Source organism: Anomaloglossus baeobatrachus, chromosome 2 (genome assembly GCF_048569485.1).
Source record: "Anomaloglossus baeobatrachus isolate aAnoBae1 chromosome 2, aAnoBae1.hap1, whole genome shotgun sequence".
Lineage (NCBI taxonomy): Eukaryota > Metazoa > Chordata > Amphibia > Anura > Aromobatidae > Anomaloglossus > Anomaloglossus baeobatrachus.
In genome coordinates, this window is record NC_134354.1 from 98,385,303 (window position 1) to 98,410,293 (window position 24,991).

At 42.9% G+C, this 24,991-nt stretch overlaps 1 protein-coding gene across 5 annotated transcripts in view; it reads right to left on the reverse strand.

Moving 5' to 3' along the window:
* Positions 1–24,991, reverse strand: part of SPECC1 (sperm antigen with calponin homology and coiled-coil domains 1) — a 533,597-nt gene that overhangs the window by 183,454 nt on the left and 325,152 nt on the right. For all 5 annotated transcript variants that reach the window (XM_075335209.1, XM_075335211.1, XM_075335212.1 and 2 more), the window contains 2 exons: positions 23,090–24,651; positions 5,698–5,905 (listed from right to left, as the gene is read on the reverse strand). In XM_075335209.1, the coding sequence (XP_075191324.1) occupies positions 5,698–5,905; positions 23,090–24,651 (1,770 nt within the window). The remainder of the gene's footprint in view (positions 1–5,697; positions 5,906–23,089; positions 24,652–24,991) is intronic.

Consider the following 24,991-nt stretch of genomic DNA (forward strand, 5'->3'; position numbering starts at 1 on the left):
TTCTATGTTCTGTGATTTTCAGGCTGATAATGTATAAAAGGAACTTTAGGTTTAAAGTAGAAAGAATACCTAAAAGAAGCATGATAAATCCAAGCATGTGTTTCTCTTTTAAAACCGCTGCGTGCAAGCGTGAAGAATCACATCAGCATCATTTTTCATGAGCTTTGATGCCTCAGAATTAGAAAAGTAAATGGATTTTGAATTTTCTTTTCAAAGTCTCCATGGACGTTCACATAAAAGAAGAAAAGCATTTAACATCAAGGCTCTTATCGAGTTTCCTTCACTTCCATGGTAAAAAAAATAAATAAAAAGGCTGCACTTTCTAGTTGAGTAAAGTGCATAGTGATCTAAGGATTTCTGACGTTTATGGCATATCACTAGGATACAGCATCAATATACGATCTGTGGGGTCTATCCGGGGGGACCCAACCTGAGCTCCTCTCCTCCCCATACAAATAATTTGGATACGGCTATGGTGTCACACAATACAAAAATAATGGCACCAAGTCTGGTAAAATGTGAGGAGGCTCAATACAACAGTGTTCCACGGACCATCGCATTATCGACAGCCACATGATCAGTGGATCCCACATGTTGAACCTTCATTGAGTACATATGATTGGCACATACTAGCAGTGCTGACATTATAGGACTTATGAATTATTTTTCTTATGCATTTGGCTACGCCTTCTGCTGATCCTCTAAATTTTACATAATACAGACCGATGAAGAAATCTAACTAAACTGATTCCCAATGATTGTCCTCTCTGAAGAGGCTATTTGCATGTACCAATTATTACTGTATTTGCATATCCCAATAAACAGTATATAACACTAATACACAGAGTCAAACAGTACCCCATGAGGAAGCAAAGTTCCGGCGAAACATGTGGTGCCACATAGTTTCCCTGTAAAAGACAATTTTTCTATACCCAGGTTTTGGTATTTGCTTGATCTATTTCTTACTCTTGGTGCCACTTAACGTTTATTGACTGTTGATCTATCCATCTAACACATAATGAGTGGTACAGAGTAAAAACCAACAGAAAAGTAGTATTTTAATACCAAAAACATATTTGTTTAAAAAGTAGCAATTTGCACATGAGACTAACAATTAAAGTAGTATTAGGTACTGCAAAATATGTGGGGACTCGAATACTATTTTAATTGTTATTGTCTCCTGTGCAATTTGCTATTTTTTAATCAAAATGGTTTTTGGGTAAAATCCTCCTTTTCTGGTGGTTGTTATTCTGCAGCACTTGTCACTGGGTTCTTTATGGATCGGAGTTTCAGCTAACTTACTGTTGTTGTGCATCCCAATTAGTTTGAGAATATTTGTATTTTTGGGTTGGGACTGTTCTATTATGGTGCCACTTTAGTCCATAACGCTATTGATTGTTTTTATTTTGGAGGGTGTTATTTTTATCCACTTTATAAGGATTTTAAATAATTTTTTGATCTTATAAAAAGAGAGATTAGATCCCGTGATCCCAACGTATTGTTACCCCTCTATAAATCACTTGTAAGGCCACATCTGGAATATGGGAACCAGTTTTGGGCTCCACATTTTAAAAAGGACATTCAGAAGTTAGAATCAATTCAAAGGCGGGTAACTAGACTATTACAAGGAATGGAGGTCTCCCATATGATGACAGGTTGAAAAAGTTAGATATGTTTAGCTTAGAAAAAAGATGTCTGAGAGGAGATCTCATTTATATGTATAAATACATGTGTGGTCAATATAAAGGAGTGGCTCATGACTTATTCCTCCCAAAGACAGTACTAAGGACCAGGGGGCACTCACTGCGAGTGGAAGAAAAGTGATTCCAGCAGCTAAATAGGAAAGGATTCTTTACAGTTAGAGCAGTCAGACTGTGGAATGCCGACCACAAGAGGTAGTAATGGCAGATACTATAACAGCTTTTAAAAAAGGGCTGGATGATTTTCTCAGTACACAACATTGTTGGTTAAAAATGACTTAATGACAAAATGTATAATTGGTGGAGGAAGGTTGAACTAGATGGACCTAGGTCTTTTTTTCAACCTAAGTAATTATGCAACTAAAAAAAAGGTAAAAAATGCGATTGGCATATCTTGTCTTTTTTCTTTTATAATTGTAGTTTTTTTTCTCTATGTAGTGTGCATCCTTTACTATTGCTATGTTGCCCACATATCCCAATGATTGGACATATGGCATCTCCTGGTGATACCTCATCAGTGTCTGTCCTCTTTAATTTAACATCCAGTCATCTTTAAAGAGAATCTGTTAGCAGGTATTTGCCACCTCATATGAGAGCAGCATAGTGTAGAGATAGAGATCCTGATTCTAATGATGTATCACTTAGATTACTGTGTGCAGCAGTTGTGACAGTTTTTAGATTTAGCAATGCAGCAAAGCTCAGAAAATTAAAACCTTCCCACATTAGGCTCTCTATATACAAAAGTCTATAGAAAGAGATGCCAATAAGAAGGGGAGGGGACGGGCCAGACTAGTATATGATAAAACTTTCACTATAAGTAAACCGCACAGCAGGATAATAAATGACACATCATGGAACTATGTGTGTTAGCCTCTATCTTGGCTGTCTTCAGATTACATAACAAAATCCTGCTGACAGATTCCCTTTAAATTCTGATACTGCAGCTCAAAAATACGAGTTTCAGCAGATTTTATGTTCCCATTATTTTATGAACTGCCTCTTACAAGCTAATTTCCTATATGTTTCTATGTCTGCTTATCCAGCTCGTGTCTGGTCCCAATTAAGTTGGATTAAAGGAATTTTTCTAGGCAGTTTGCATTTTGGTAAAATTGGTGCAAACCATTATAATTGCGTTGCATGGTCTGCACTGTCCGTCCTTAAAAGACAATAAATGTTATATCACAATGCTCCACAATAAGACACATATAGATCATGCTGTGACTGCCTTGAGATACGTAATGACCAGAATACGCTCCATATCCTGGAGAGTCATTTTATGTGGAGGCATAAATCACTGGTGGACTCTCGCCCCCCTTCGCTGTCTGGATTTCCCAAGTTTCCTTTGAGATTGCCGTGCCCTCTGACACACCACACAATGTTGACCTCTATTGCTATATTATCTAATCACTACCAGCTTCCTGCCTGGAAAAAAAGGCAAAGTCAGGAGAGTTGTGTGTTCAATCACTTTTTACTGATTATAGCACTGTATTGGGGGCAGGGAAGGGAAACAAGACCATAGAAGACCCTCAAACAAAATATGAACTCCAGGAAAAACTCTAGAGGGGCTAGTCTGACACACAAAGGAGTACAATATAATGGGTGCCATGAAGCCTACATCCAAAAGGCTCCCTTTGGTCCATAGGAGACGGCAACTACCATTACAATAGTGATAGTTGGGGGGCCCTGTTGGACATTTTACATTGGGGGCTCACGAGCTTCAAGTTACAGGATATAATGGAGCTCATGCTTGTTATACTATGATGTCTGCAACATGGACCACATTTATCATTTACCGTACTAGTGCATGGGCAATATACCGGTAATTTGGTGGCCAGACCTGCCATACAAGATTTTTTGCATGCTACAGAATAATATTCTTAATAATGTTGTCACCCCCTAGTAACATCGCGAAATGAAGATTAACAGGTTTTACATGTGGTGGTATGGATATGTGACCTGCATTAACTTTTGTCTTATAATAAAGGGAACAGGTGACCTGATCATGGTGCTCAAACCCCGGGCAGCGTTAATCAGACCCTGGCTGTACGATTGCAGCAAATATGAATTTCTCTGAGGCGCTATGCCGTTTCAAAGGAAAAATATTATAAAAGATCCGTCAACAGACCATAGGCATAGAAGAAGGTCTAGTCCACCCCAGCTGACCTCCCATTGGTCTTCTGTCATTGCTTTAGTAGATTGACAGGTCTCTTGTGAACTATTCCAATGGGAAAGACCTGTTAATCACTGGGAAAAGCCAGCTGATGGTGGCACCAGGCTAGTTTTGCCTTTGACTATGGTACCCGGCTTGATTGATAAACTAGGTTTATAGAAGCATTTTATCGAAAAACATAAGTAACTGCAATCATGCATCCAGGTTTTGATTTCTGATGTCTATAATTTGGGCACCATGAATCGAGTGACCGGTTCCCTTTAAATCATCATAAATCTGCCCCCTGAGATCTGTACTTTTCTACCAAAAAACACAGCGAATACCATCTCCATTTAATGAAACACCTCATCGATGCCACCTTTCTTTGGGATTATATTTAATATCACGATTTTGCTAGGCGTGCTTCCTGTCATATTGCTGCCAGAGGAAAATAAAAAGTGAAATTGGAGATGGGGAAAAAAAAAAGAATGGAGCTGTATAACTGCCAAAATGTTACCTGAAAAGCATAGTCTGTTGCCTGAGTCAAAATGCGCTACATGCCCTTTGGATGGGACATGGAGTGTGTGCTGCCAAAAGCAGAAGGTCTCCCAACTACTATGGGGCCTGTGAACTGTGTGGCCATGGTGCCAAATGTCCCCGGTTACCTAGCGTCCCAAAATCTGCACTGTATATAAGGCAGACTGTGGGGAGCATGTGTATGGAGTTCTCTCATGTGTTATATAACTGTTAACTATCACCAGGGGGCCACAGAGTCCTTGGACTAGATAGTAATTGTGACCTGCCACTGTTGGCAGTACACCACTGCATGGACCATCCAAGGTGCTTGGAGGGCACTTTGCCTCAGGCACCAAACTTTTTTGGTTATACAGCTCATTTTGTTGGAGCTAGCTCACATTGTAGCCACTTCGAGGTCATGGTGAACTGCAACCATGGAATCTAAATGGTGACCTGGGGGATCCTCTTTCACCATCCTGGAGCTCCCATGCCATGATTGCGAAAACCCAAAACCCAAAGTCAAGATCCCATGGGAGTGCATTCCTAAATTTTGCCTACACAGATAGTGAACTTAGCCACGGTCACGGAGTTTTAGCCACCCTCCCTAGGTCCAGTGTCAAGCCTCCACTGCTAGTGTTTGTTCTTGTCTGCAGCACTAAAGTCACATTGAGCTCAGCGACTCTGCTTGAGTTCACGCAGGAGCTGCTCAGAGTTCTTGAGCTCAGTTTTTGTCTGCAGCACAATGATAGAAACAATACCAGACACTTGAGGGAATTCAAGGAGACGTTGTGGAGTTTCATTATGGATTCCACAAATATTATGTCAAGTACAAAGTAAGTGAATGGAGTTTATACCCAACCATATTCATTCCAATCATCAACATCCACAGCTTGCCCTATCCGTTGTGGGAAGAAAACACATTATTACTTCAATTCAACACAAACAGTGAAATGGATGGCTATATCAACCAAAAAAAAAAACCCCACAGAATTAGATTTTGGACATTGGTTTCGATTTACATCAGAGTTGTACAGTGACCCTAATACTACTTTATTGTGAACACTACTTTTTGTGGTGGTCATAAGTAATGGGTGCCAGGCCATGGATGGTGCTCCCATTCAGGGGCCGTTGATATACCCTTTGTGGTCACAATCACCCCATACGCCTATGGCTGGCCTGGATTACCTTCCCTGTGGCCTTGCTATTTAGTGTAGACTTCACAAACTACCATTGAATGTATAAACCAAGCAGGACCTGAATAACAGCCAAATATAAAGCATAGACCCAGACCTATCTCAATATTCAAGTCAATGAGAACTTTTCTATACTCACTTTCCAGATCACTGAGGAGTTGGTTGTTGTGTAGTTTCACAGCGCGATGTTGTTCCACTTGGTCCTCCAGTTCAAAAATGGTGTCCTTCATGTCTTTGATCTCGGACTCCCTCTCGTTGCTCTTCTCCTGTAGCTTCTTGTTGGCAGATTTCAGCTGCTCCTCCTTCTGGTCACCCAGCTCCTTCAGGTCATGGCACTCAGTTTCTACCTGTAGAAGATTAGACAAAATAAAAATATTTAGGCCACAATTCATCACTTGAGGTTTTTGAGTAAATTTATTGTCTGGTCTTGCTCTTAGCGATGGCAGATGTAGGGCCAACTTTATCGTAATGAGCGCGCAATGTTTGATGAATTAGCGAGAATTCAAAGATTATTTTTCTTCCCATGAAAAAGGTTTGGTGAGGTGTTGATGCGGCAGATTTTGTAATTCGCTAAATTCGGTTACTCACATTTTTTCATTGTGTATTTAAGTGCGTTTTTTTTACATGCATGTCATGTTTTAAATAAAACTACTTTGATTCAAATATGTCTTACGATTTAGCTTTGCAAAAAACTTTATTGATAATGTCAGGTGTGAATGGATGATATGTGTTTTTAGTACATCTCTGCTAAACACGCGTTTTTGGGGGGTTTTTTTGTTTGTTTTTTTAATAAAGGGAACCGGTCACCAGATTTGGCCCTTATAAGCTGCGACCACCACCAGTAAGCTCTTATATACAGCATTCCAGATACTGTATATAAAAGCCTAGGTCGCGCTGTATAACGCAAAAAAAACACTTTTATAATACTCACCCGGGGTGGCAGTCCGGCCCAATGGGTGTCATTGCTCTCCAGTCCGGTGCCTCCTCTCTGCTGCGATCTCCGTCCTCCTTCTTACCAGCCCAGTGTGCATGACGCATCTACGTAATCCACATAAGCAGACACTGCGGTCCTGCGCAGGCGCACTTTGATCTGCCCTGAGGAGGACAGATCAAAAGTACTGTAATGCACAGGTGCGAGGAAAGGTTAAAGACCGCTCACACATGCGCACAACAATACTCTGATCTACCCTGAGCAGGGCAACTCAATGTGCCCCTGCGCAGGATTGCAATGTCAGCTTATGTGGATGACGTGTATGTGCCATGCACACGGGCCTCAGAAGAAGGCGGATGGCGATCGCTGCAGAGAGGAGGTGCCAGACCAGAGAGCAGCAATGCCCATGGCACCGGACTGCCCCTTAGGTGAGTATTATAATAGTGTTTAAGTTCTACACAACGGCCTGGACTCTTATATACTGTATTCTAGAATGCTGTATATAAGAGCCCACTGGTGGTGGCTGTAGCTTATAGGGGCCAAAGCTGGTGACAGGATCCCTTTAACTGCAGATTTTCCGCATCTCATTCAAGTCTATAGAGAAAATTTGGAAATAATACTCATTTACGGCACAGACAAATTAAGGTTGCTGATTTCAAAAATGCAATACTGTGTAAAAAAACAAAAAACATACGCTGCATTAAAAAAAAAAAACAAAAAAAAACGTACGCTGCTTAAAGCAAAAAAAAGCAAAAAAAAAAAGCATGGGGGGCTTGAGATTTCTACAAAATATCATACACTTTGCTAGAACTGTAATATGCTGCCATTTTTGGAGAAGTGTATCAAATACTCATCATAGACACTTACCGTAGCTTATTAATTTTAAACTGGGCAAAGCTAAAAAAAATTTACACAGAAATTTAGAAAGATTTTTCGTAAAATTGCCTAACTATTTATGTTGATTATTTCTATATATAACCTGTAAATTGTTGACATGCCCTTTAAGTATTGCACATCTGTGACGTGTCCCCAGGACGTGGACTGCACCCTTCATCTGTAGTGATTACAGGACTCGGCCTACAGCGTTTGTCTAGGAATAGCTTGTGCTGAGTTCATCTGCTCAGATTATGGAAAACAAATGCAGTCAGGGCTCGGCTGATCATTCCTAATTTCATAAGTCACTAAGGTTGAACAGGATGAACGTTGACTGTGTGTGAAGATTAACAATACCGCAGGGTACAGACATTTACCGCATCAACAAAGGCGTGTCCATTAGCACATATGGAACGGACCCAAATATTCAGAGCCCTGGGGTTAGTCTATTACATCATTCACCATGATATATTCATTACACCACGATCACCGGGAAACAACAAGTGCCAGACTTGTGTCGAAAGGAAATGGTTAATACTTCTGATATGCGCACAGTTCAGTCTCATCATTGACTCATCCTCATCACTGGGAGCTCGGATTTTATATTACTGTATTATGGAGCCAAAATATTATAGTATTGAAACTTCTTTATCTAAAATGTCATTAGCCTGGGGTGATTTCTCACTCCCATAGTTTTTAGTCTCTGTACTAGGATGCATTATGTCTATAAGATTGTACTCACATACGGTATTTGTAGTAGATGGTCCAAGATTGAACCACAATACCTGGTCCACACAAGGCTTCAACTAACAGCTTTAAAGGCAAATATGAGGCTATTAGTTTGGATCAGAAGACCCCTGGTTGGGGTAGGAATTGTGGTCCAACCACAGACCCCAGTGTGACCCAGGTAAGTCGGATTATAAGTCAAGTGGACTTCAGAAGAATTTCAGGGAAATTGGCGTTGGTGAGATCATCACACTTAAGGGTGCTTTACACGCTGCAACATTGCTAAAGATATATCGTCGGGGTCACGTCGTTAGTGACGCACATCCGGCGCAGTTAGCGACATCGCAGTGTGTGACACCAAGGAGCGACGATCAACTAGCACAAAAACGTGAAAAATCGTTGCTCATTGACACGTCGCTCCTTTTCCAAATATCGTTGCTGCTGCAGGTACGATGTTGTTCATGGTTCCTGCGGCAGCACACATCACTATGTGTGACACCGCAGGAACGACGAACATCTCCTTACCTGCGTCCACCGGCAATGAGGAAGGAAGGAGGTGGGCGGCATGTTCCGGCCGCTCATCTCCGCCCCTCCTCTGCTATTGGATGGCTGCCGTGTGACGTCGCTGTGACACTGTACGAACCGCCCCCTTAGAAAGGAGGCGGATCGCCGGCCAGAGCGACGTCGCAGGGAAGGTAAGTCCGTGTGGTGGGTGTTAGCGATGTTGTGCACCACGGGCAGCGATTTGCCCGTAACGCACAACCGTCGGGGGCGGGTACGCTCGCTAGCGATATCGGTACCCTTTACATCGCACTGCTCGGCAGATCAAAGTGCGCCTGCGCAGGACCTGTCTGTTAGTGTAGATGACGTAGAACGCGTCATCCTCACTAGCTTCAGAAGGAGGACAAAGATGGCCGAAAGAGGAGGTGCGGGACCCGGAGAATGGAGACGTCCATCCGACCAGTCTGCTCCACACCGACCGTTAGGTAAGTATTATGAACATCCGGTGACAGGTTCCCTTTAAACTCTTTTTTGGCAGCATTTATACCAATTGTCCAAATAACTGAATTTCTACAAGTTCTAGTGATTATGGCAAAACTACATATGTACAGTGCCTTAAAAAAGTATTCATACTCCGTGAACTTTTCCACATTTTTTGACGTTATGCCCACAAACTTAAATGCATTTCTTTGGCATTGTGTTTGCACAAAGTATTTGTGAAGTGCACAGGAAATGATACATGGTTTTCAAAATATTTAAAAAATGTAAACCTGAAAATTGCGACGTGCATTTGCATTCAGTCCCCCCTGAATTACTTTGCAGAACCATCTTTCGCTGCAATTACTTCTGCAAGTCTTTTGGGGTATGTCTCTACCAGCTTTGCACATCTAGAAGCTGATACTTTTGCCTTTTCTTTGTAAAATATTTTTAGCTCAGTGAAACTGGATGGAAAGTGTCCGAAAATCAATTTTCAAGTCTTGCCAAAGATTCGAAATGGGATTTAAATCTGGACTTTCACTGCGACATTCACACATGAATATCCTTTGATCTAAACCATCCACTGTAGCTCTGGCAGTATGTTTAGGGTCGTTATCCATTTGAAAAGTTGACCAAACACCCCAGTCTCAATTGTTTTTGCAGCATCTATCAGGTTTTGCTCCAGGATTGCCCTGTACTAGCTTCCCTTCTCCTGCTGAAAAGCCTCCCCACAGCATGATCCTACCACCACCATGTTTGATGGTGGGGATGGTGTTTTCAAGGTGATGTGCAGTGTTTATTTTCTGCCACATATAGCGCTTTGCATTTAGCCAAAAAGTTGTACTTTCATCTCATCTGACCAGAGCACTTTCTTCCACATGTTAGCTGTGTTCCCTACATGGCTTTTTGCATACTGCATACCTGGGCGGCACGGTGGCTCAGTGGTTAGCACTGCAGTCTTGCAGCACTGAAGTCCTGGGTTCTAATCCCACCAAGGACACCATCTGCAAGGAGTTTGTATGTTCTCCCCGTGTTTGCGTGGGTTTCCTCCGGGGTCTCCGGTTTCCTCCCACACTCCAAAGACATACAGATAGGGACTATAGATTGTGAGCCCCAATGGGGACAGTGTTGACAATGTATGTAAAGTGCTATGGAATTAATAGCGCTATATAAATGAATAAAATTATTATTATTATTATTATTATTATTATTATTATACTGCCAATAGGACTTCTTATAGCTTGCTTTCAATAATTGCTTTCATCCTGCCACTCTTCCATAAACGCCATATTTGTGGAGTATAGGATTAAGGGTTCTCTCACACTGGGGATGTTCTCTCATGTGAGAGAACCGGATGCTATATGCTAAAGGCAGAATAGAGCCAAGGCAGAGCCATGGGCATAGTGACCCATGACTCTCCTTCGCAGGGCAACCAAGGGGTTAATTTTAGTATAGGGAAAGAGCGGGCTTTTTGTGGGGTCAATAGTTTAAGGGGGTGGGTGTATAGGGCCAGGGGAGGTAAAAGGGGTGGGATGTACATATATACATATGTCCAGGAAAAGAAGGGGCCACCACTGCGGCGCAAGGTACCAATAGTGAAAGGTATTATCCAAATAATGGTGTTACATGTTTAGCAACCCTAGAACGCATAAGCAATTCAATCTACCATAGAAAACAAATGACCTAGCAGGCCTGCGAGGCCCCAGGTATGCGTTCTAGGGTTAATGGTTGGGAAAAAGGTTTTTTTATGTTTTGGTGGTTTAACAAACCGGTTGGGGAAGCCTCTACAGTAGGGCAGTCATGACACTCAGCTCAAACTCTGCTCCAAGTGTGAGCCGAATGTCATCCACTGTGTAATCTGAGCACAGGTGAGGAGAAGATGGAGAGCTTAATGTCTCCATCTTCTCCATTCTCCTTGTTGATATATCAGACTTCACTGGAATATCATCAGAGTGCATTCCAATGTTTTGCACACAAATAAAGAGTTGGACGGCTGCACATCATCCAATATACGATGTCTATCACAATTTGCAGCAATTTTTTCGATAATTTCCGAATTAGCATGAGAAAAAAAAGCATTGTTGGGCACTGTTCCATAGTAAAACATTGGGGTGAGTGCTATCAGATAAAACATCGGATAACAGTCATCCGATCTATATGGCAGTGTGAGAGAACCCTAAAGGTGGCTTTACACACTGCAACATCGCAAACGACATCGCTGTAACGTCACCGGTTTTGTGACGTTATAGCGACCTCCCCAGCGACATTGCAGTGTGTGAAACACATCAGCGACCTGGCCCCTGCTGTGAAGTTGTGATCGCTACAAATCGTTCAGGACCATTCTTTGGTCCTTTGTTTCCCGCTGTGCAGCAAAGTTTTAGTGTGTAAAGGGGACTTTACAGCGACTTCGTTAGCGACTTCCCTTTCAAAAAGCTGCTTTACAACTTCCCCAATGACAAGCTAGGTCGTTCTGCAGGTCCGGATCGCTGTTGCGTCGTTGGCCAGGTTTGCCTGTTTGACAGCTCACCAGAGACTTTGTAGCGATCCCGGCCAGGTTGGGATCGCTAGAAAGTTTCAGTGTGTAAAGGGGCCTTAATAGTTGTCCAGAGGATAGATTCTCCCACTTGAGCTGTGGATCTCTGCAACTTCTCCAGAGTGACCTCCTGGCTGCGTTTCTGATTAGTGCTTTCCTTGCTTGAGATGTCAGTTTAGGTGGATGGCTATGTTAGGTTTGTAGTTGGGCCATACGCCTTCCATTTTTGGATGATGGATTTAACATTGTTCCGTCTGATGTTCAGAGTTTTTTGGGTTTTTTTTTAATTAACCCTGCTGTACTCTTCTCCACAATTTTATTCCTGACTTGTCTGGTGTGTTTCTTGGTTTTCATGATGCTGTTTGATCCCTAATGTTCTCAAACAATCTTCTGAGGCCTTCATAGAACAGTTGTAGTTAAAATAGAATAAATTACACACAGGTGGACTCAATTTACTAATCAGGCGACTTCTGGAGGCAATTGGACACATTTTTCAGAATGTTATTTTAAAAATATTTAGAAAACTGTATATCATTTCCTTTACATTTCACAAATACTTGTTACTACTATAAAATTGGAATAAAATACATTTAAATTTGTGGATGTAACGTAACAAAATGTGGAAAAGTTCACAGGTTATGAATACCTTTTCAAGGTACTTTATGTTTTTGCCGTACTATTTGTATTTGGGGAGTGTAAAAATCTTAATACATTATATTGTTACAAATGTAGCAAAGCCCAATGTGGAAGTTCTTGTTACATTTTACTTGTTTTCCAAAATATATACTTGAATTTTTTCCCACTACACTATTCATCTGAATGGCATTGGTAGAAATGCATCTGCGTGCTGCAAAAACAACCCAGTTGGAAAAAAAACTTTAAGAGACATAGACTGGTGTGACTGTGGACCAGGGTTGTTACAATTGGTGTTATCGCTCACACTCACATACTGGTCACTGGAAGTTCAACATGGCAAAAGAATTCTCTGAAGATCTGAAAAAAAGAATTGTTGTTCTACACAAAGATGGCCTAGGCTATAAGACGATTGCCATCACCCTAAAAAACTGAGCTGCAGCACGGTGGCCAAGACCATACAGTGATTTAACACAAAAGGTTCCACTCAGAATAGACCTCGCCATGGTTGATCAAAAAAGTGGAGTGCACGTGCTCAGCATCATATCCAGAGGTTGTCTTTTGAAAATAGATGTACCAGCGCTGCCAGCATTGCTGCAGAGGTTAGAGGGGTGGGGGACAGCCAGTCAGTGCTCATACCATACACCACACACTACATCAAATTGGCCTGTATGACTGTTATCTCAGAAGGAAGTCTCTTCTGAAGATGTAACAACAAACCTTGCAGTCTGCTTGTCTTCAGCAAATGGATTACTGGAACCATGTCCTATGGTCTGATGTGACCAAGATAAACCTATTTGATTCAGATGGCATCAAGTGTGTGTGGTGGCAAGCAGGTGAGGAGGACAAAGACAAGTGTGTCTTGCCTAAAGTTAAGCATGGTGGTGGGAGGGTCATGGTTTGTGGCTGCATGAGAGCTGTTGGCTGTGGGAAGATACAGTTCACAGAGCGAACCATGAATCTAAACATGTACTATTACATACTGAAGCAAAGCATGATCCCCTCCCTTTGGAAACAGGTTCGCGAGGCAGTACTCCAACAAGGCAACGACCCCAAACACCTGCAAGATGACCACTGCTTTACTAAAGAAACTGAGAGTAGCATGTCTCCAGACCTAAACTCTATTGAGTATCAATTAGGGCATCCTCAAACTGAGGGTGGAGGAGTGTATGGTCTCCATCATCCACCAGCTCTGTGATGATGTCATGTAGGATGGAGGAGAATTCCAGCGACTCATGTGAAGTTCTAGTGACCTCCATGCCCAAGAGAGTTAAACCATTGCTTGAAAATAATGGTGGCCACACAAAATATTGACCCTTTGGGCACAAATTGGCCATTTTCACTTAGGAGTGTGCTTACTTTTGTTACCAGCAGTATATACATGAACGGCTTTCTGTTGAGTTATTTAGAGAGCACCACATTTACGCTGTTATACAAGTCGTACACTGCTACTGTACATTGTATAAAAGTGTCAGATCTTCAGTGTTCTTCCATCAAAACATATTTACAAAATTTAAGGGATGAACTCAGTTTTGATATACTGTAGGTAATAGGAAGCTGCATAAAATGATACATTGATATCTGTAATATGGTGTCATATTCCAAAGAAATTTAAGTTCTTCTTAAGTGTAAATGAGCTGTTCCAGGCTATGGGATGGACACTGATCTCCCTGAGAATCTGCCTCCAAAGATTATTCTAAGGGCAGTGTTACACGAGACGATTTATCGTGCAATCGCATGAGCGATCACACCCGCCCCCCTCGTTTGTGCGTCACGGACAATTCATTGCCCGTGTCACACAAAGTCGTTAAACCCCTGTCACACGTACTTGCCTAACGACATCGCTGTGGGCGGCGAACATCCTCTTCCTGAAGGGGGAAAGATGTTCGGCGTCACAGCGATGTCACACAGCGGCCGCCCAATAGAAGCGGAGGGGCGGAGATGAGCGGGACATAACATCCCGCCCACCTCCTTCCTTCCTCATTGCTGGTGGGACGCAGGTAAGCTGGTGTTCGTCGTTCCTGGGGTGTCACACGTAGCGATGTGTGCTGCCTCAGGAACGACGAACAACCGGCGCGCAGAAGGAGGAATGACATTATGGAAATGAACGACGTGTCAACGAGCAACGATAAGGTGAGTATTTTTGCTCATTAACAGTTCGGAGATGTCACACGGTACAACATCTCTAACGATGCCGGATGTGTGTCACAAATTCCGTGACCCCGCCGACATATCGCACGATATATCTTACTGTGTAACGCCGCCTTAAGGGAACGTGTCCACGATCAGGACTTACTGTATCTTGGACGCAGAGAGTCCTGACCTGCTGGGCTGCGAGTCTCCTCCGCAGGAGAATGCAGCTGCTCGTACCCACAATCAGGGTTCAGTGCGGTGCGGTCTCCTGCTTGTGTTCTCCCTACGGAGGATGCAGGCGAATCTGCAGCAAACAATTGAAATGCTGCGGTCTGGAAAGCCGCACCGCAGTTCAGTGTTTCCTGTGGAAAAAACAAGCTCAGTGGGCACGGGATTTCTAGAAATCCCATCCACTGTGCTTGTACTGGACAATGCAGAACTTTGGACGCAGCTGAAGCATGCTGCGTTCAAAACGCAGCAAACACTGATCGAGGGCACGCATTGGCTGTCTGCCAATGAAGAATTTTTGATGCTGCCTATTTACAGTTCCAGCAAAGTAGGTGGGATTTGTAGAAATCTCCTACCCACTGTGCTTTATTTTCTTCTATTCACTCCGCGTAAACGGTGTACGCTTAAAATCTGCAAGATGTCAATTTCTCTGGCGGGTACACTGAGTTATGTGCACAATTTCTCCATAGTCATGCATTAGACGTGAAAAAAACCTCAATTAAAAAACGCAATTGCGGTTTTTAATGCATTTCCGCTGCAGAGACGCATCAAAATTTAACGTTATCTGCATGTGACCATCAAATACGTTTTAGCAAAGCCAATTACCAAGAAGTCTTAAAAAAAAAAAAAAACAGCTTTGTTTAAAACATGACAAAAATAGACAAAAAAGCAGCGTTAGGCCCTGTGCGCACTAGACGTTTTTGCTGCATTTTTTTGCGGCGTTTTTTACCGTGTTTTTGTACAGAAACCGCTGTGACTTTGCTTCTCCAGCAATGTCTATGGGTTTTCAGAAGTGCTGTCCGCACACAGCGTTTTTGTGGTGACCACAAAAGTGCGGCATGTCAATTATTTCTGCGTTTTTCACAGTGTTTTTCACTGAATGCAGTGCACAAAAACGCAGCCAAAAACGCGGTAAAACGCGGTAAAAACGCACAAAAAAAAGCACCCGCAGTAAAAAAGTGGGTGTGTTTTTGTGTGTTTTTGCGGACAAAAACGCACAAAAAAACCAGCGTGAAAAAAGGCCTAGTGCGCACATAGCCTAAACATGCACTAAAACCAAGTAAATAGGCACTCAAAAACGCAAGAAACCTAAACTACATAAGAGATGCAGAAATTCTTCAACATCAAAAACTCACCAAAAGCTCATGATGGGAACGTAGCCTAAATGATGGGGGCGTTACCAGTGTGAGACATGCAGAACTACCAGTTCTTTGAATACTGAGCTCTGTATAACCCCACCCCCACCACTGATTGGCAGATTTTTGCCTATACACAGAAAGCTGCCAATCAATGCTCGGGGTGGGGTTGTGCTACTTGGCAGCAGGTTTACTAGTCTTCTATTGATGATAATCTGTTGATAAAACAGTTTGTTTTTTAAACTACAGCAAGCAGCCCAGTAAGTGACACATTGCTGGAATCAGCAATAAATTATAATGCTTATAAATTACATGGCTAAAAACCTGGTAACAGATTCACTTTAAAGAAACAGAACCAGATTATACATGTACAGAACTTAAACATATAGTGGTCCATTATAACTACATTTACATCTCGTTAAAAGTAATCTTAATACGAAGACGCTTGATCCTTAATTAATGTCGTTATGAATCGCTTGTTTTTCCTAGAAATTTCTTTTTGTGTCCACGATGTTTTAATATTATCGTCTAATAAAATCAATATGTAGAAAAGAAAAAAAAGAAAAAAAAAAAAAGAAACCAAACTGTGTAATTTTTGGTTAAGTATATATAAAAAAAAAAAAAATCGACATCTAACAAGAAATGTAACAAGGAAAGGAAGTAAAGAATAATAAATAAAAAACACACACATACAGCCGGATTCTATTAAGTCTCAATATTCAATAATTCTGCCATTTCCCTCAAGACTGTTTGCAACATCAGGCAGAATCTACTGTATTCCCCTCACCTCATAAACTTCCATGCACATCTGGAATCCCCTGACCTCTTCACATCGGTGGGGGGAGGGGGGTGCTGTTTGGCCGTGATTTTCAAGTCTACTAATTCCATCTGCCCACCACTTCCTTCTTTCTCATCTGCATTAAACAGTGACCCCATCCTCCAGGACACCGAATAAAACACAAATCACCCCAATGCCTCACACACATTTTTTTTCTGGAACCAATAAACAAAGCCTTTATTTTAAACACCTGGACAATAACAGGAATAACCCCAAACTGAACATTTTGCAGTATTGTGGATTTTCTTCTGTTATGTGTCCGCAACATATGATCACTGATCTTCACTCAAACAGCTGTACTAGAAACGGCGATTGTGGACACCAACTATGTGGATCCGTGCATCAGCTTCACAGAGTATAGGCAAGGAGAAAAAGTTTGTATCCAGCACTAATATTAAAACTCCGGTTTATTTCAGTAGATTAAAACATGGTGAGATAAAAATACTGACGCGTTTCGGACGGAGTCCTTAATCATAGGTACTACACTGGTACTCAGAAAGGACAGAAAAAAAAGTGGTTTTCCGTCCTTCCTAAGGCCCAGTGTACTAACTACGATTAAGGACTTTGTCCGAAATGCGTCAGGTGTTCGTGTTTTTATTTCATAATATTTTAATCTATTGAAATAAACAGAACACTTAATGCGTTTCAGACAGCGTCCCTAATCATAGGCACTACATTGATCCTCAGGAAGGGCATAAAAAATGTTTTCTGTCCTTCCTGGGTACAAGTGTAGTGTCTAAGAGTATGAACTCCGTCTGAAATGCGTCAGGTGTTCCGGTATTTTTATCTCACCATGTTTTAATCTATTGAAATAAACAGTAGTTTTCATATTGGTGCTGGATACAACCTTTATCTCCTTAACACTACATAAGGCCACATAGACTTAGGTCCTCGGCATTAATGCAAAGGATAATCTATATTAGGATTCCCACCTTCCTTGTGAACTAAGCAACTTTGGAGTCATATAGGCAACAAGGCCTTGTTGCCTTTTTATTTTTTTTACATCTGCACCCCTTATAATTAAGCCCCTGGTTACATGATCAGCCATTGTAAATGGCAGGGACAGGGTATAGCATGGATATTCATTACGTTATTAGAGATGGTTACGAGCTGAACATGTAAGGCAGGTGTCAGAGCCTTTATATATTTTTCAGGGATGATAATGTACCGTTCCAGCTCCAGCAGCCGGGCTGCTGCTTGGATCCGGATCCACGGTGGCTCAAGGGGTCTCCGGACCCAGGAGGGGTCGCGCTGACTCTCAAAATAAAAGGGGGGGGGGTATTTACAGGGGATTTTTGTGTTTAGAGTTCGTGACGCCACCCACGGTGTGTGGTAAGGTGGAATACCACCGCTGCTGTTGGGAGCGCCCGGTGGCGGTGGAATGGCAGCCAGGTGTTTAACCCCCTCCGTGGGTAGGGGGGATGCCCCGGGGCTCGGTGATGGTGAGAGGGGAGCACTGTTGGAGTGGAAAGGGTCACTGCGTGCTCACTCAGTCCAATAATGCTGACACTGACAACTTGTAAACCGGAATTCTTAGCACCGCTGTAGCAGGGAGGGAGCATGCTGGGATCCCGTGCCCGATGGTGTTGCTTGTTAGCCTGTGACCTTTTCCTTGGCACTTTCTGTACTGGTTGGCCCCTATAGTATAGAACTAGTCAGGTCCCGCTCACCCGTATGGCTAACTGAGTGAGCTTGCTCTCAGGGTTCACACTTGGGATTTTCTGGACTGTGTAGTGGGAAAGGCCTATCCCCCTCGTTGCGCTAGTACCCAGATTTTGGAGCGGGTGGAGGACGAATCATGAAGTCTTCGCCCTCGTCGGGTAAATTACCAGGATGCGTGAAGCTACTTCCCGGCCTAGGGTCCACGTACCCCACCGGGCCCCGGCCCCTGCCCGGTGATGTCTCAAGGCCGCCGGCTGCCCTTCTCGGCAGTTCCGTGCCCCTTGACACGATCTCCTGCGACCAGGGTTCCAGCTCCTACCAGGCCAAGACCAACGTCTGCCACCGAGTAACTAAGGAGCCCAGCTCCTAACCTCCTCCAACTGACTTGTGACATCTCCTCACGAGAGTCACCACTCAACTGACTACTCCTGACACTCCTGACCCTCCCTAACCAACCCCCCAAGTGGGTGGCCCTATTCCCTTCAGGCTACCCATTGGTGTGTCTGGTGGGTGTGGTGCAGAGTGTTTCTAGGGTTTTCATTGGCTTGTTCTTAGCAACACCAAAGGCCAGGGACCCGTAACCAAGGAGGAGATGGACACCATGCAGAAGGGTAGATTGCACAATGTCCTGTGACGACCTGATAGGCCAGGGCGTCACAATAAGATTGGACAAGTTGCAGTTTTTATAATCCGCTGTATGCTGTAAACCTCTGCCATTTGTGAAATTACATTATAATAGATAGGTTTTGGATTACTTTTAATGACTACTACCAGAATCTCTCCATTAATAAGAATCACAGGTGACATAATAGAACATGGCAACTGAAGAGAAAAAAATCCAACTGTAGAAGGCCCGATACACACTGCAGAAAGCCACATGGGACTCTGTGGGCTTCTCCGCAGTGCCAGAGAAGACCTATGGATGTTCAGATTCGCACAGACTTTAGTTAAAAATTTGGATTGAACCCTGAATTTACAGTTCGGGTTTGCTCATCGCTACTCTTCTCATCCAGAACTGAGGCAGTTTGTAAGGAGTCCAGAAAATAAAACTCCCTCTATTAAATCAGATTTATGAGTAGGTACCAAAGAATACAGCCATGAGCATGAGGTTCATTGTCAACCAATATTCCAAAAACACAAGCTAACATAGAACAGCTGGTGTCTGCTGACAGGCTTAAAAGGGGTGCTATCAAGCCACACAGACAGAGGAGGGCCGCTGAGCGAAAACAATATTTGCGCCCTTTGTAGACCAGTAGCTCATCATGATGCCCCCTCCCCCAGACAAAAATGGACACATAAACAGCCCCGTAAACTATAAAAGGTACATGTTCTGTGAAAAATAAGGAGCATGTATATGAAACAGAAGTTTGAACAAGGTCTCAAAACATTTCCTCAATATGTGTCCTAATCCTGTAGATCAAAATAATCAGGTTTCAGTGAAATGGTGGAAATTGGACTTGTTCGCATAGCGAGAGAGCTCCCAAATGTCTAGAGGACTAGAACCTATGACAGATCGGAGTTAAGGCTGCTTTACACGCAGCGACATCGCTAGTGATGTCGCTAGTGAAATCACCCACTCCCGTCGTTCGTGCGTCATGGGCAAATCGCTGCCTGTGGCGCACAATATTGGTAGTACACGTTACACGTACTTACCTTCCTAACAACGTCGCTGTGGCCGCCGAACAACCTCTTTTTTAAGGGGGCGGTTTGTGCGGCGTCACAGCGACGTCACTCAGCGGGCCACCAATAGAAGCGGAGTGGCGGAGAGTAGCCGCATGAACGTCACTCCCACCTCGTTGCCGGAGGACGCAGGTATGCTGTTGTTCGTCGTTCCCCGGGTGTCACACGTAGCGATGTGTGCTGCCTCAGGAACGACGAACAACCTGCGTCCTGAACGAGCAACGATATTTGGAAAATGAACAACGTGTCAACAAATAAACGATTTGGTGAGTATTTCTGATCGCTAGCGGTCGCTCGTAGGTGTCACACGCAACGATGCCGGATGTGCGTCACAAATTCCGTGACCCCAATGACATATCGTTAGCAATGTCGTTGCGTATAACGGGGCCTTAACTTTATACCAACTTATCTGCCTACTGCGTAGACAAAAGTATCCCCCATGAGGGGAAACGGGCCAAAATCGCTGGGGGGGCGCTAATTTTCCCTCCTTTGGGCTACATAGTTGACTGTGAGGAGGAAATTGGTAGATATTTGTCTTATTTCAACCCATGTAACTAAGTGACAGAAACATAACCACATATGTAAACCACATGGAAAGCAAAGGCATCTGCTCCTCCAAGAAGAGACACTGATGCATAGGATGCCTATGCTGTGAAGAAAAAAAATTACTGGTTGGCTGGTGATCAAAATACATAAGGAAGAAATAATTGAAGACACTTACACACCATTAAAATGTTGTTTGAAGAATAGTAAACCAGCTGTGGCATCTGCCCTCTCTTCAAATGCTGTAAAGAACGCTATTAAACAGGTTTCCTTGTACAACTATATTGATGACCTCCTTCAGAAAAGTAAAAAATAATAGATCACAAGGGTCCGGCACCCCCATGTTAAAAGCTAATGGAGTGGCCAGATGTAGACCGTGTAAGGAGTGGACCACCACCGTGCTGTGGTCATTAGAGGGTCGATATTAAAGAAAACCTGTCAAGATTCCCCAGGACCCACAAACCACCAACATGTATTTATTGCTACCATTATAACCTTTATTACAGGACTATTATTGTTTTATTGGATTACTGCCTATGCCAAAAATAGTTTTTACAAGTGCGGTGACAATTTGCTAACTAGTGGGTGAGCGATATTCCCTAGACTCGTTATCCCACTAAGCAGGTTATCACACCCCCGTGGGCATGAGTACCACGATCTATAAGAGCAGTGTCTCTGATCCCTGAACAGCAAGGGTCTCTGCAAATCTGTCTGTCCCTGGCAGTGCTCAGTAATCAGAGTGCACACACCTCGGCTTAACGCAGCACTGCACATGCGCAGGGAAACCGTGGTGATGTAGGCCACAGTCAGTCGTGAGGTTTGCAAAGCCGGCAGTAACGGTAGGCTTTATCCTGCATCACTGCTGCTGTTGCCTTGGGCATGTACTGTGTGCCAATGAGGCTGGGGGTGTGCACCCATCTTACTACATATTGTCAAGGAAAATCATGTTACTCCCATTTACGCTTTGGAAAATCATGTTACACACACCTACGCTTTGGGAAATCATGTTACCTTCAGAGGCGTGATAATATAATTAACGAGAGGACTAATCTAGTGACAACCACGACTAATGACTAGCTAAAATGCATATCGCCACCTCAGTTATGAAAACACATTTTTGGTATATGGAGAAATCAATTAGACAATAAAATGGGCCTGTTAGGCAGGGTATGATGGTAGCAATAAATACATGGTAGCTATTTGAGGGTCCTGGGGAAGCAGACTCGTTCCCTTTTAGTAAAATACTTGTTTTCAATAGGATTGGTTTAATGCATGGAGGATCACAACCTCTAGCATGGCAAACAACAACATGAGTAACTTAATGTGGCTTACTGCTTAAAGAGAACCAACCAGCAGGATTTTCATTTATAATATAAAGGCAGTGCTATACAGGCGCTAGGATGCTGAATGTAAACATACCTTTTATTCAGAGATTGGATGTTTTATTTCAGAAATATGCGCAAGTAAAGTTCCAGCAATGCACTGCTATTTGATTGACAGGTGCAACAGGAAGGGAATAAGTGGGTCGCGTCTTGCTGTCTATTTCCACCCCTGTCTTCCTGCCTGGCCTACCTCCCCCCCATCACCATCATAGATGTTAATTCTGGCCCAGGGAGACAGACAGGGGTGGAAATAGATAAGACTCGACTCCCATATTCCCTTCCTGTTGCAGCTGACCAATCAAATAACAGTGCATTGCTGGAACTTCACTTTCACATATTTCTGAAATAAAATATCCAATCTCTGAATAAAAGCTATGCTTACATTCAGCATCCTAGCACCAGTATAGCACTGGCTTTACTTTATATATGAAAATCCTGCTGGTTGGTTCCCTTTAAAGTGGTTGTCTAGTATAGAAAACACATTTCCATATAAGAGAGCTCTAAATTAATTCAATCAGTTGAAGATCCTCGTCTCTGCAGAGATTAGATCAATTACAAAAAGTATCTTTTCTTCTGGTGGACCTGTCCTGCACTTTACACAAAGCCCATGGAGCTGAATATTTTTCCGGTGGTGGCACCGGAACACTTAGTTGAACACTTAGGCGGGCTTTACAAATTGCGACATCGCTACCGATATATTGTCAGGGTCACGTCGTTAGTGACGCACATCCGGCGCCGGTTCCTGCAGCAACACACATCGCTGTGTGTGACACCGCAGGAACAACAAACATCTCCTTAACTGCGTCCACCGGCAATGCGGAAGGAAGAAGGTGGGCGGGATGTTATGTGCCGCTCATCTCCGCCCCTCCGCTTCTATTGGCCGGCCGCTTAGTGACGTCGCGGTGACGCCGAACGCACCTCCCCCTTGAAGGAGGGATTGTTCGGCGGTCACAGCGACATCGCTGACCAGGTATGTGCGTGTGAAGCTGCCATAGCAATAATGTTCACTACGGCAGCAAGCACCAGATATCGCATGTACGACGGGGGCAGGTGCTATCGCGCTTGACATTGCTAGCGATGTCACAGTGTGTAAAGCCCACCTAATAGTCTAGGGACTTTTCTTGCAAGTATGGATTGTACATAATGGAGAACCTGATTGTAGTAATAAACTAAGCTTTCTTTTGAAAATGCATCACTAGATGACATGGTATAAAATACAATAAAAGGTTTGCCCAATACGATATAACCATCTAACCTTAGCCAGGAGACACTGCAGTTGTTTGACTTCACTGTTGGCCTTTAGGAGCTCTTGTCTAAGTTCTGAGCATGTTAGCTCCAGATGTTCCTTGTCCATATGAACAGACTTCAGCACCTCTGGAGATGTCCAGCTCTCTGAGTTGTTGTTAGATGTTACGGTTGTGATTTCAGATACTTTTTGTCGCTCTCCATCCAATTGAGCTTTTAAACAGTTACTTTCAATTCGGAGACCATCAATTTTGATATTTTGGTTTTCCACAGTTTTTGATAAATTGCCTCTCTCTTTCCGTTCACTGTCCAATAAATTTTGTAATTTACTGACTTCTTCTTTTAGTCTTTTGATCATTACCTGAGCCTCTTGGTGCTCTTTCTCAAGACTTCTCAGGCTACTAGTTAATTGCTGTTGAATATTGAGCAGTTTTTCTCTTTCAAACTGAGACTGTTCAACAAGTTCTGTATACTTCTTCTCCACCTCTGATAACTTGCTCTGGACTTGTGCTTCTTCGGTCTTCGACCTTTCTTGTAAAAGGGTCATCAGTTTTTCATTTTCCTGGCTGAGCTGTTCTGCTTTCTGTCTTTGTTGCTGTAGGGAACTTTCCAGAAAAGATTTCTCTTCCACTAATTTCTCACTTTCCACTGTAAGCTCTTGCACCATGAGATTCTGATCAGACAGTTCTTGTAGTGTAGCCTGAAGTTCTTCTGCAGTACTGTGTTGATTTTCCTCCATTTTATGAATCCTTTCAGTCAATGAGGCTACAGAAAGGTCACTTATGTTATTGGGAGAACTACCACTAGTTGAACATTTCGAGCCTTGGCATGGAATGCTTCCTGAAGAACCCGGTCTAGAGGGGACATCTGCAATATGCTCAAAATCTGAATCGGGTGATAAAGATGCTTTTGTGACATCGCTACTTGAAGAACCTGATATGTGTAAACCACTTTCTCTTCCAGGAAAGTGACAATTTTCCGATCTACCAACCACCGGACTCTTTGTCTTACTCCCAACACTTGCACCTTGTGTGGAAGGAGAAATGACGCTGCTATCTGTGCCATTGCTGGTCGTAGTGTCGGAGAGAGGCGACTGTTCTAAACAATTTAATTTCTCTTTTAGATCTTGGTTTTCTTGCTTAAGAAAACCAAGTTCCTGTTGGAAGGCTACGGTCTTATCTTGAAGAGTTTTCATGAATAATTCAGGGTCACAACCCTGGATAAGTTGGCTTTCCACATCTGGGTCCAGGATATCAGAACATGGACTTTCTCTGACTTTACATTTCTGAAGTTCACTTTGCAGTTTGCTGATTTCAAAATCTTTTGTTTTTGCTTCAGCCAAGAGCTCCTTAACCTGCAGCTCCAATAAAGATTTGTTGTTCGAGTCATTTTCTTGTTTAATTTTTGAGGGTGGGCGGACAGTCTTCGGTGTAAGAGTGCTGGGAGATGAAGGACTTGGTAGTGTTTTTTTAGTTGTAGGAACCTGGGCACGAAAATTTGCTCTTTCTCTTGTTATTTGGGTTGACAGTTCTCGAGGAGTCGGTATACCAGTCCTTCTTGTTGATGACAGCCCTAATAAAAAAAAAAAAATAATTATGTTAATATTTATTTTGTGGAATGGTTCTAAAATATATAATAATGCTATTAATAAATATACTTTTAGATTTTTTTTTTATGTATGCAATTATTTTTCAGTGCAACAAAAGGCAAGTGATTGGAGTTGAAAGTGTAAAAGGGCATATACACTGCATGATCATGTGTAAACAGGTTGTTGATCACTTGAGCAAAATGCTGGGAGACATGATCTATTGATTTAACAGATTATTGTTCTTGGCAGCACATCATCCAGTGTAAACAGGACCTGTGCTACCGAGAACAATGGCAGTCTATGCTCATACTACATCTATTACTG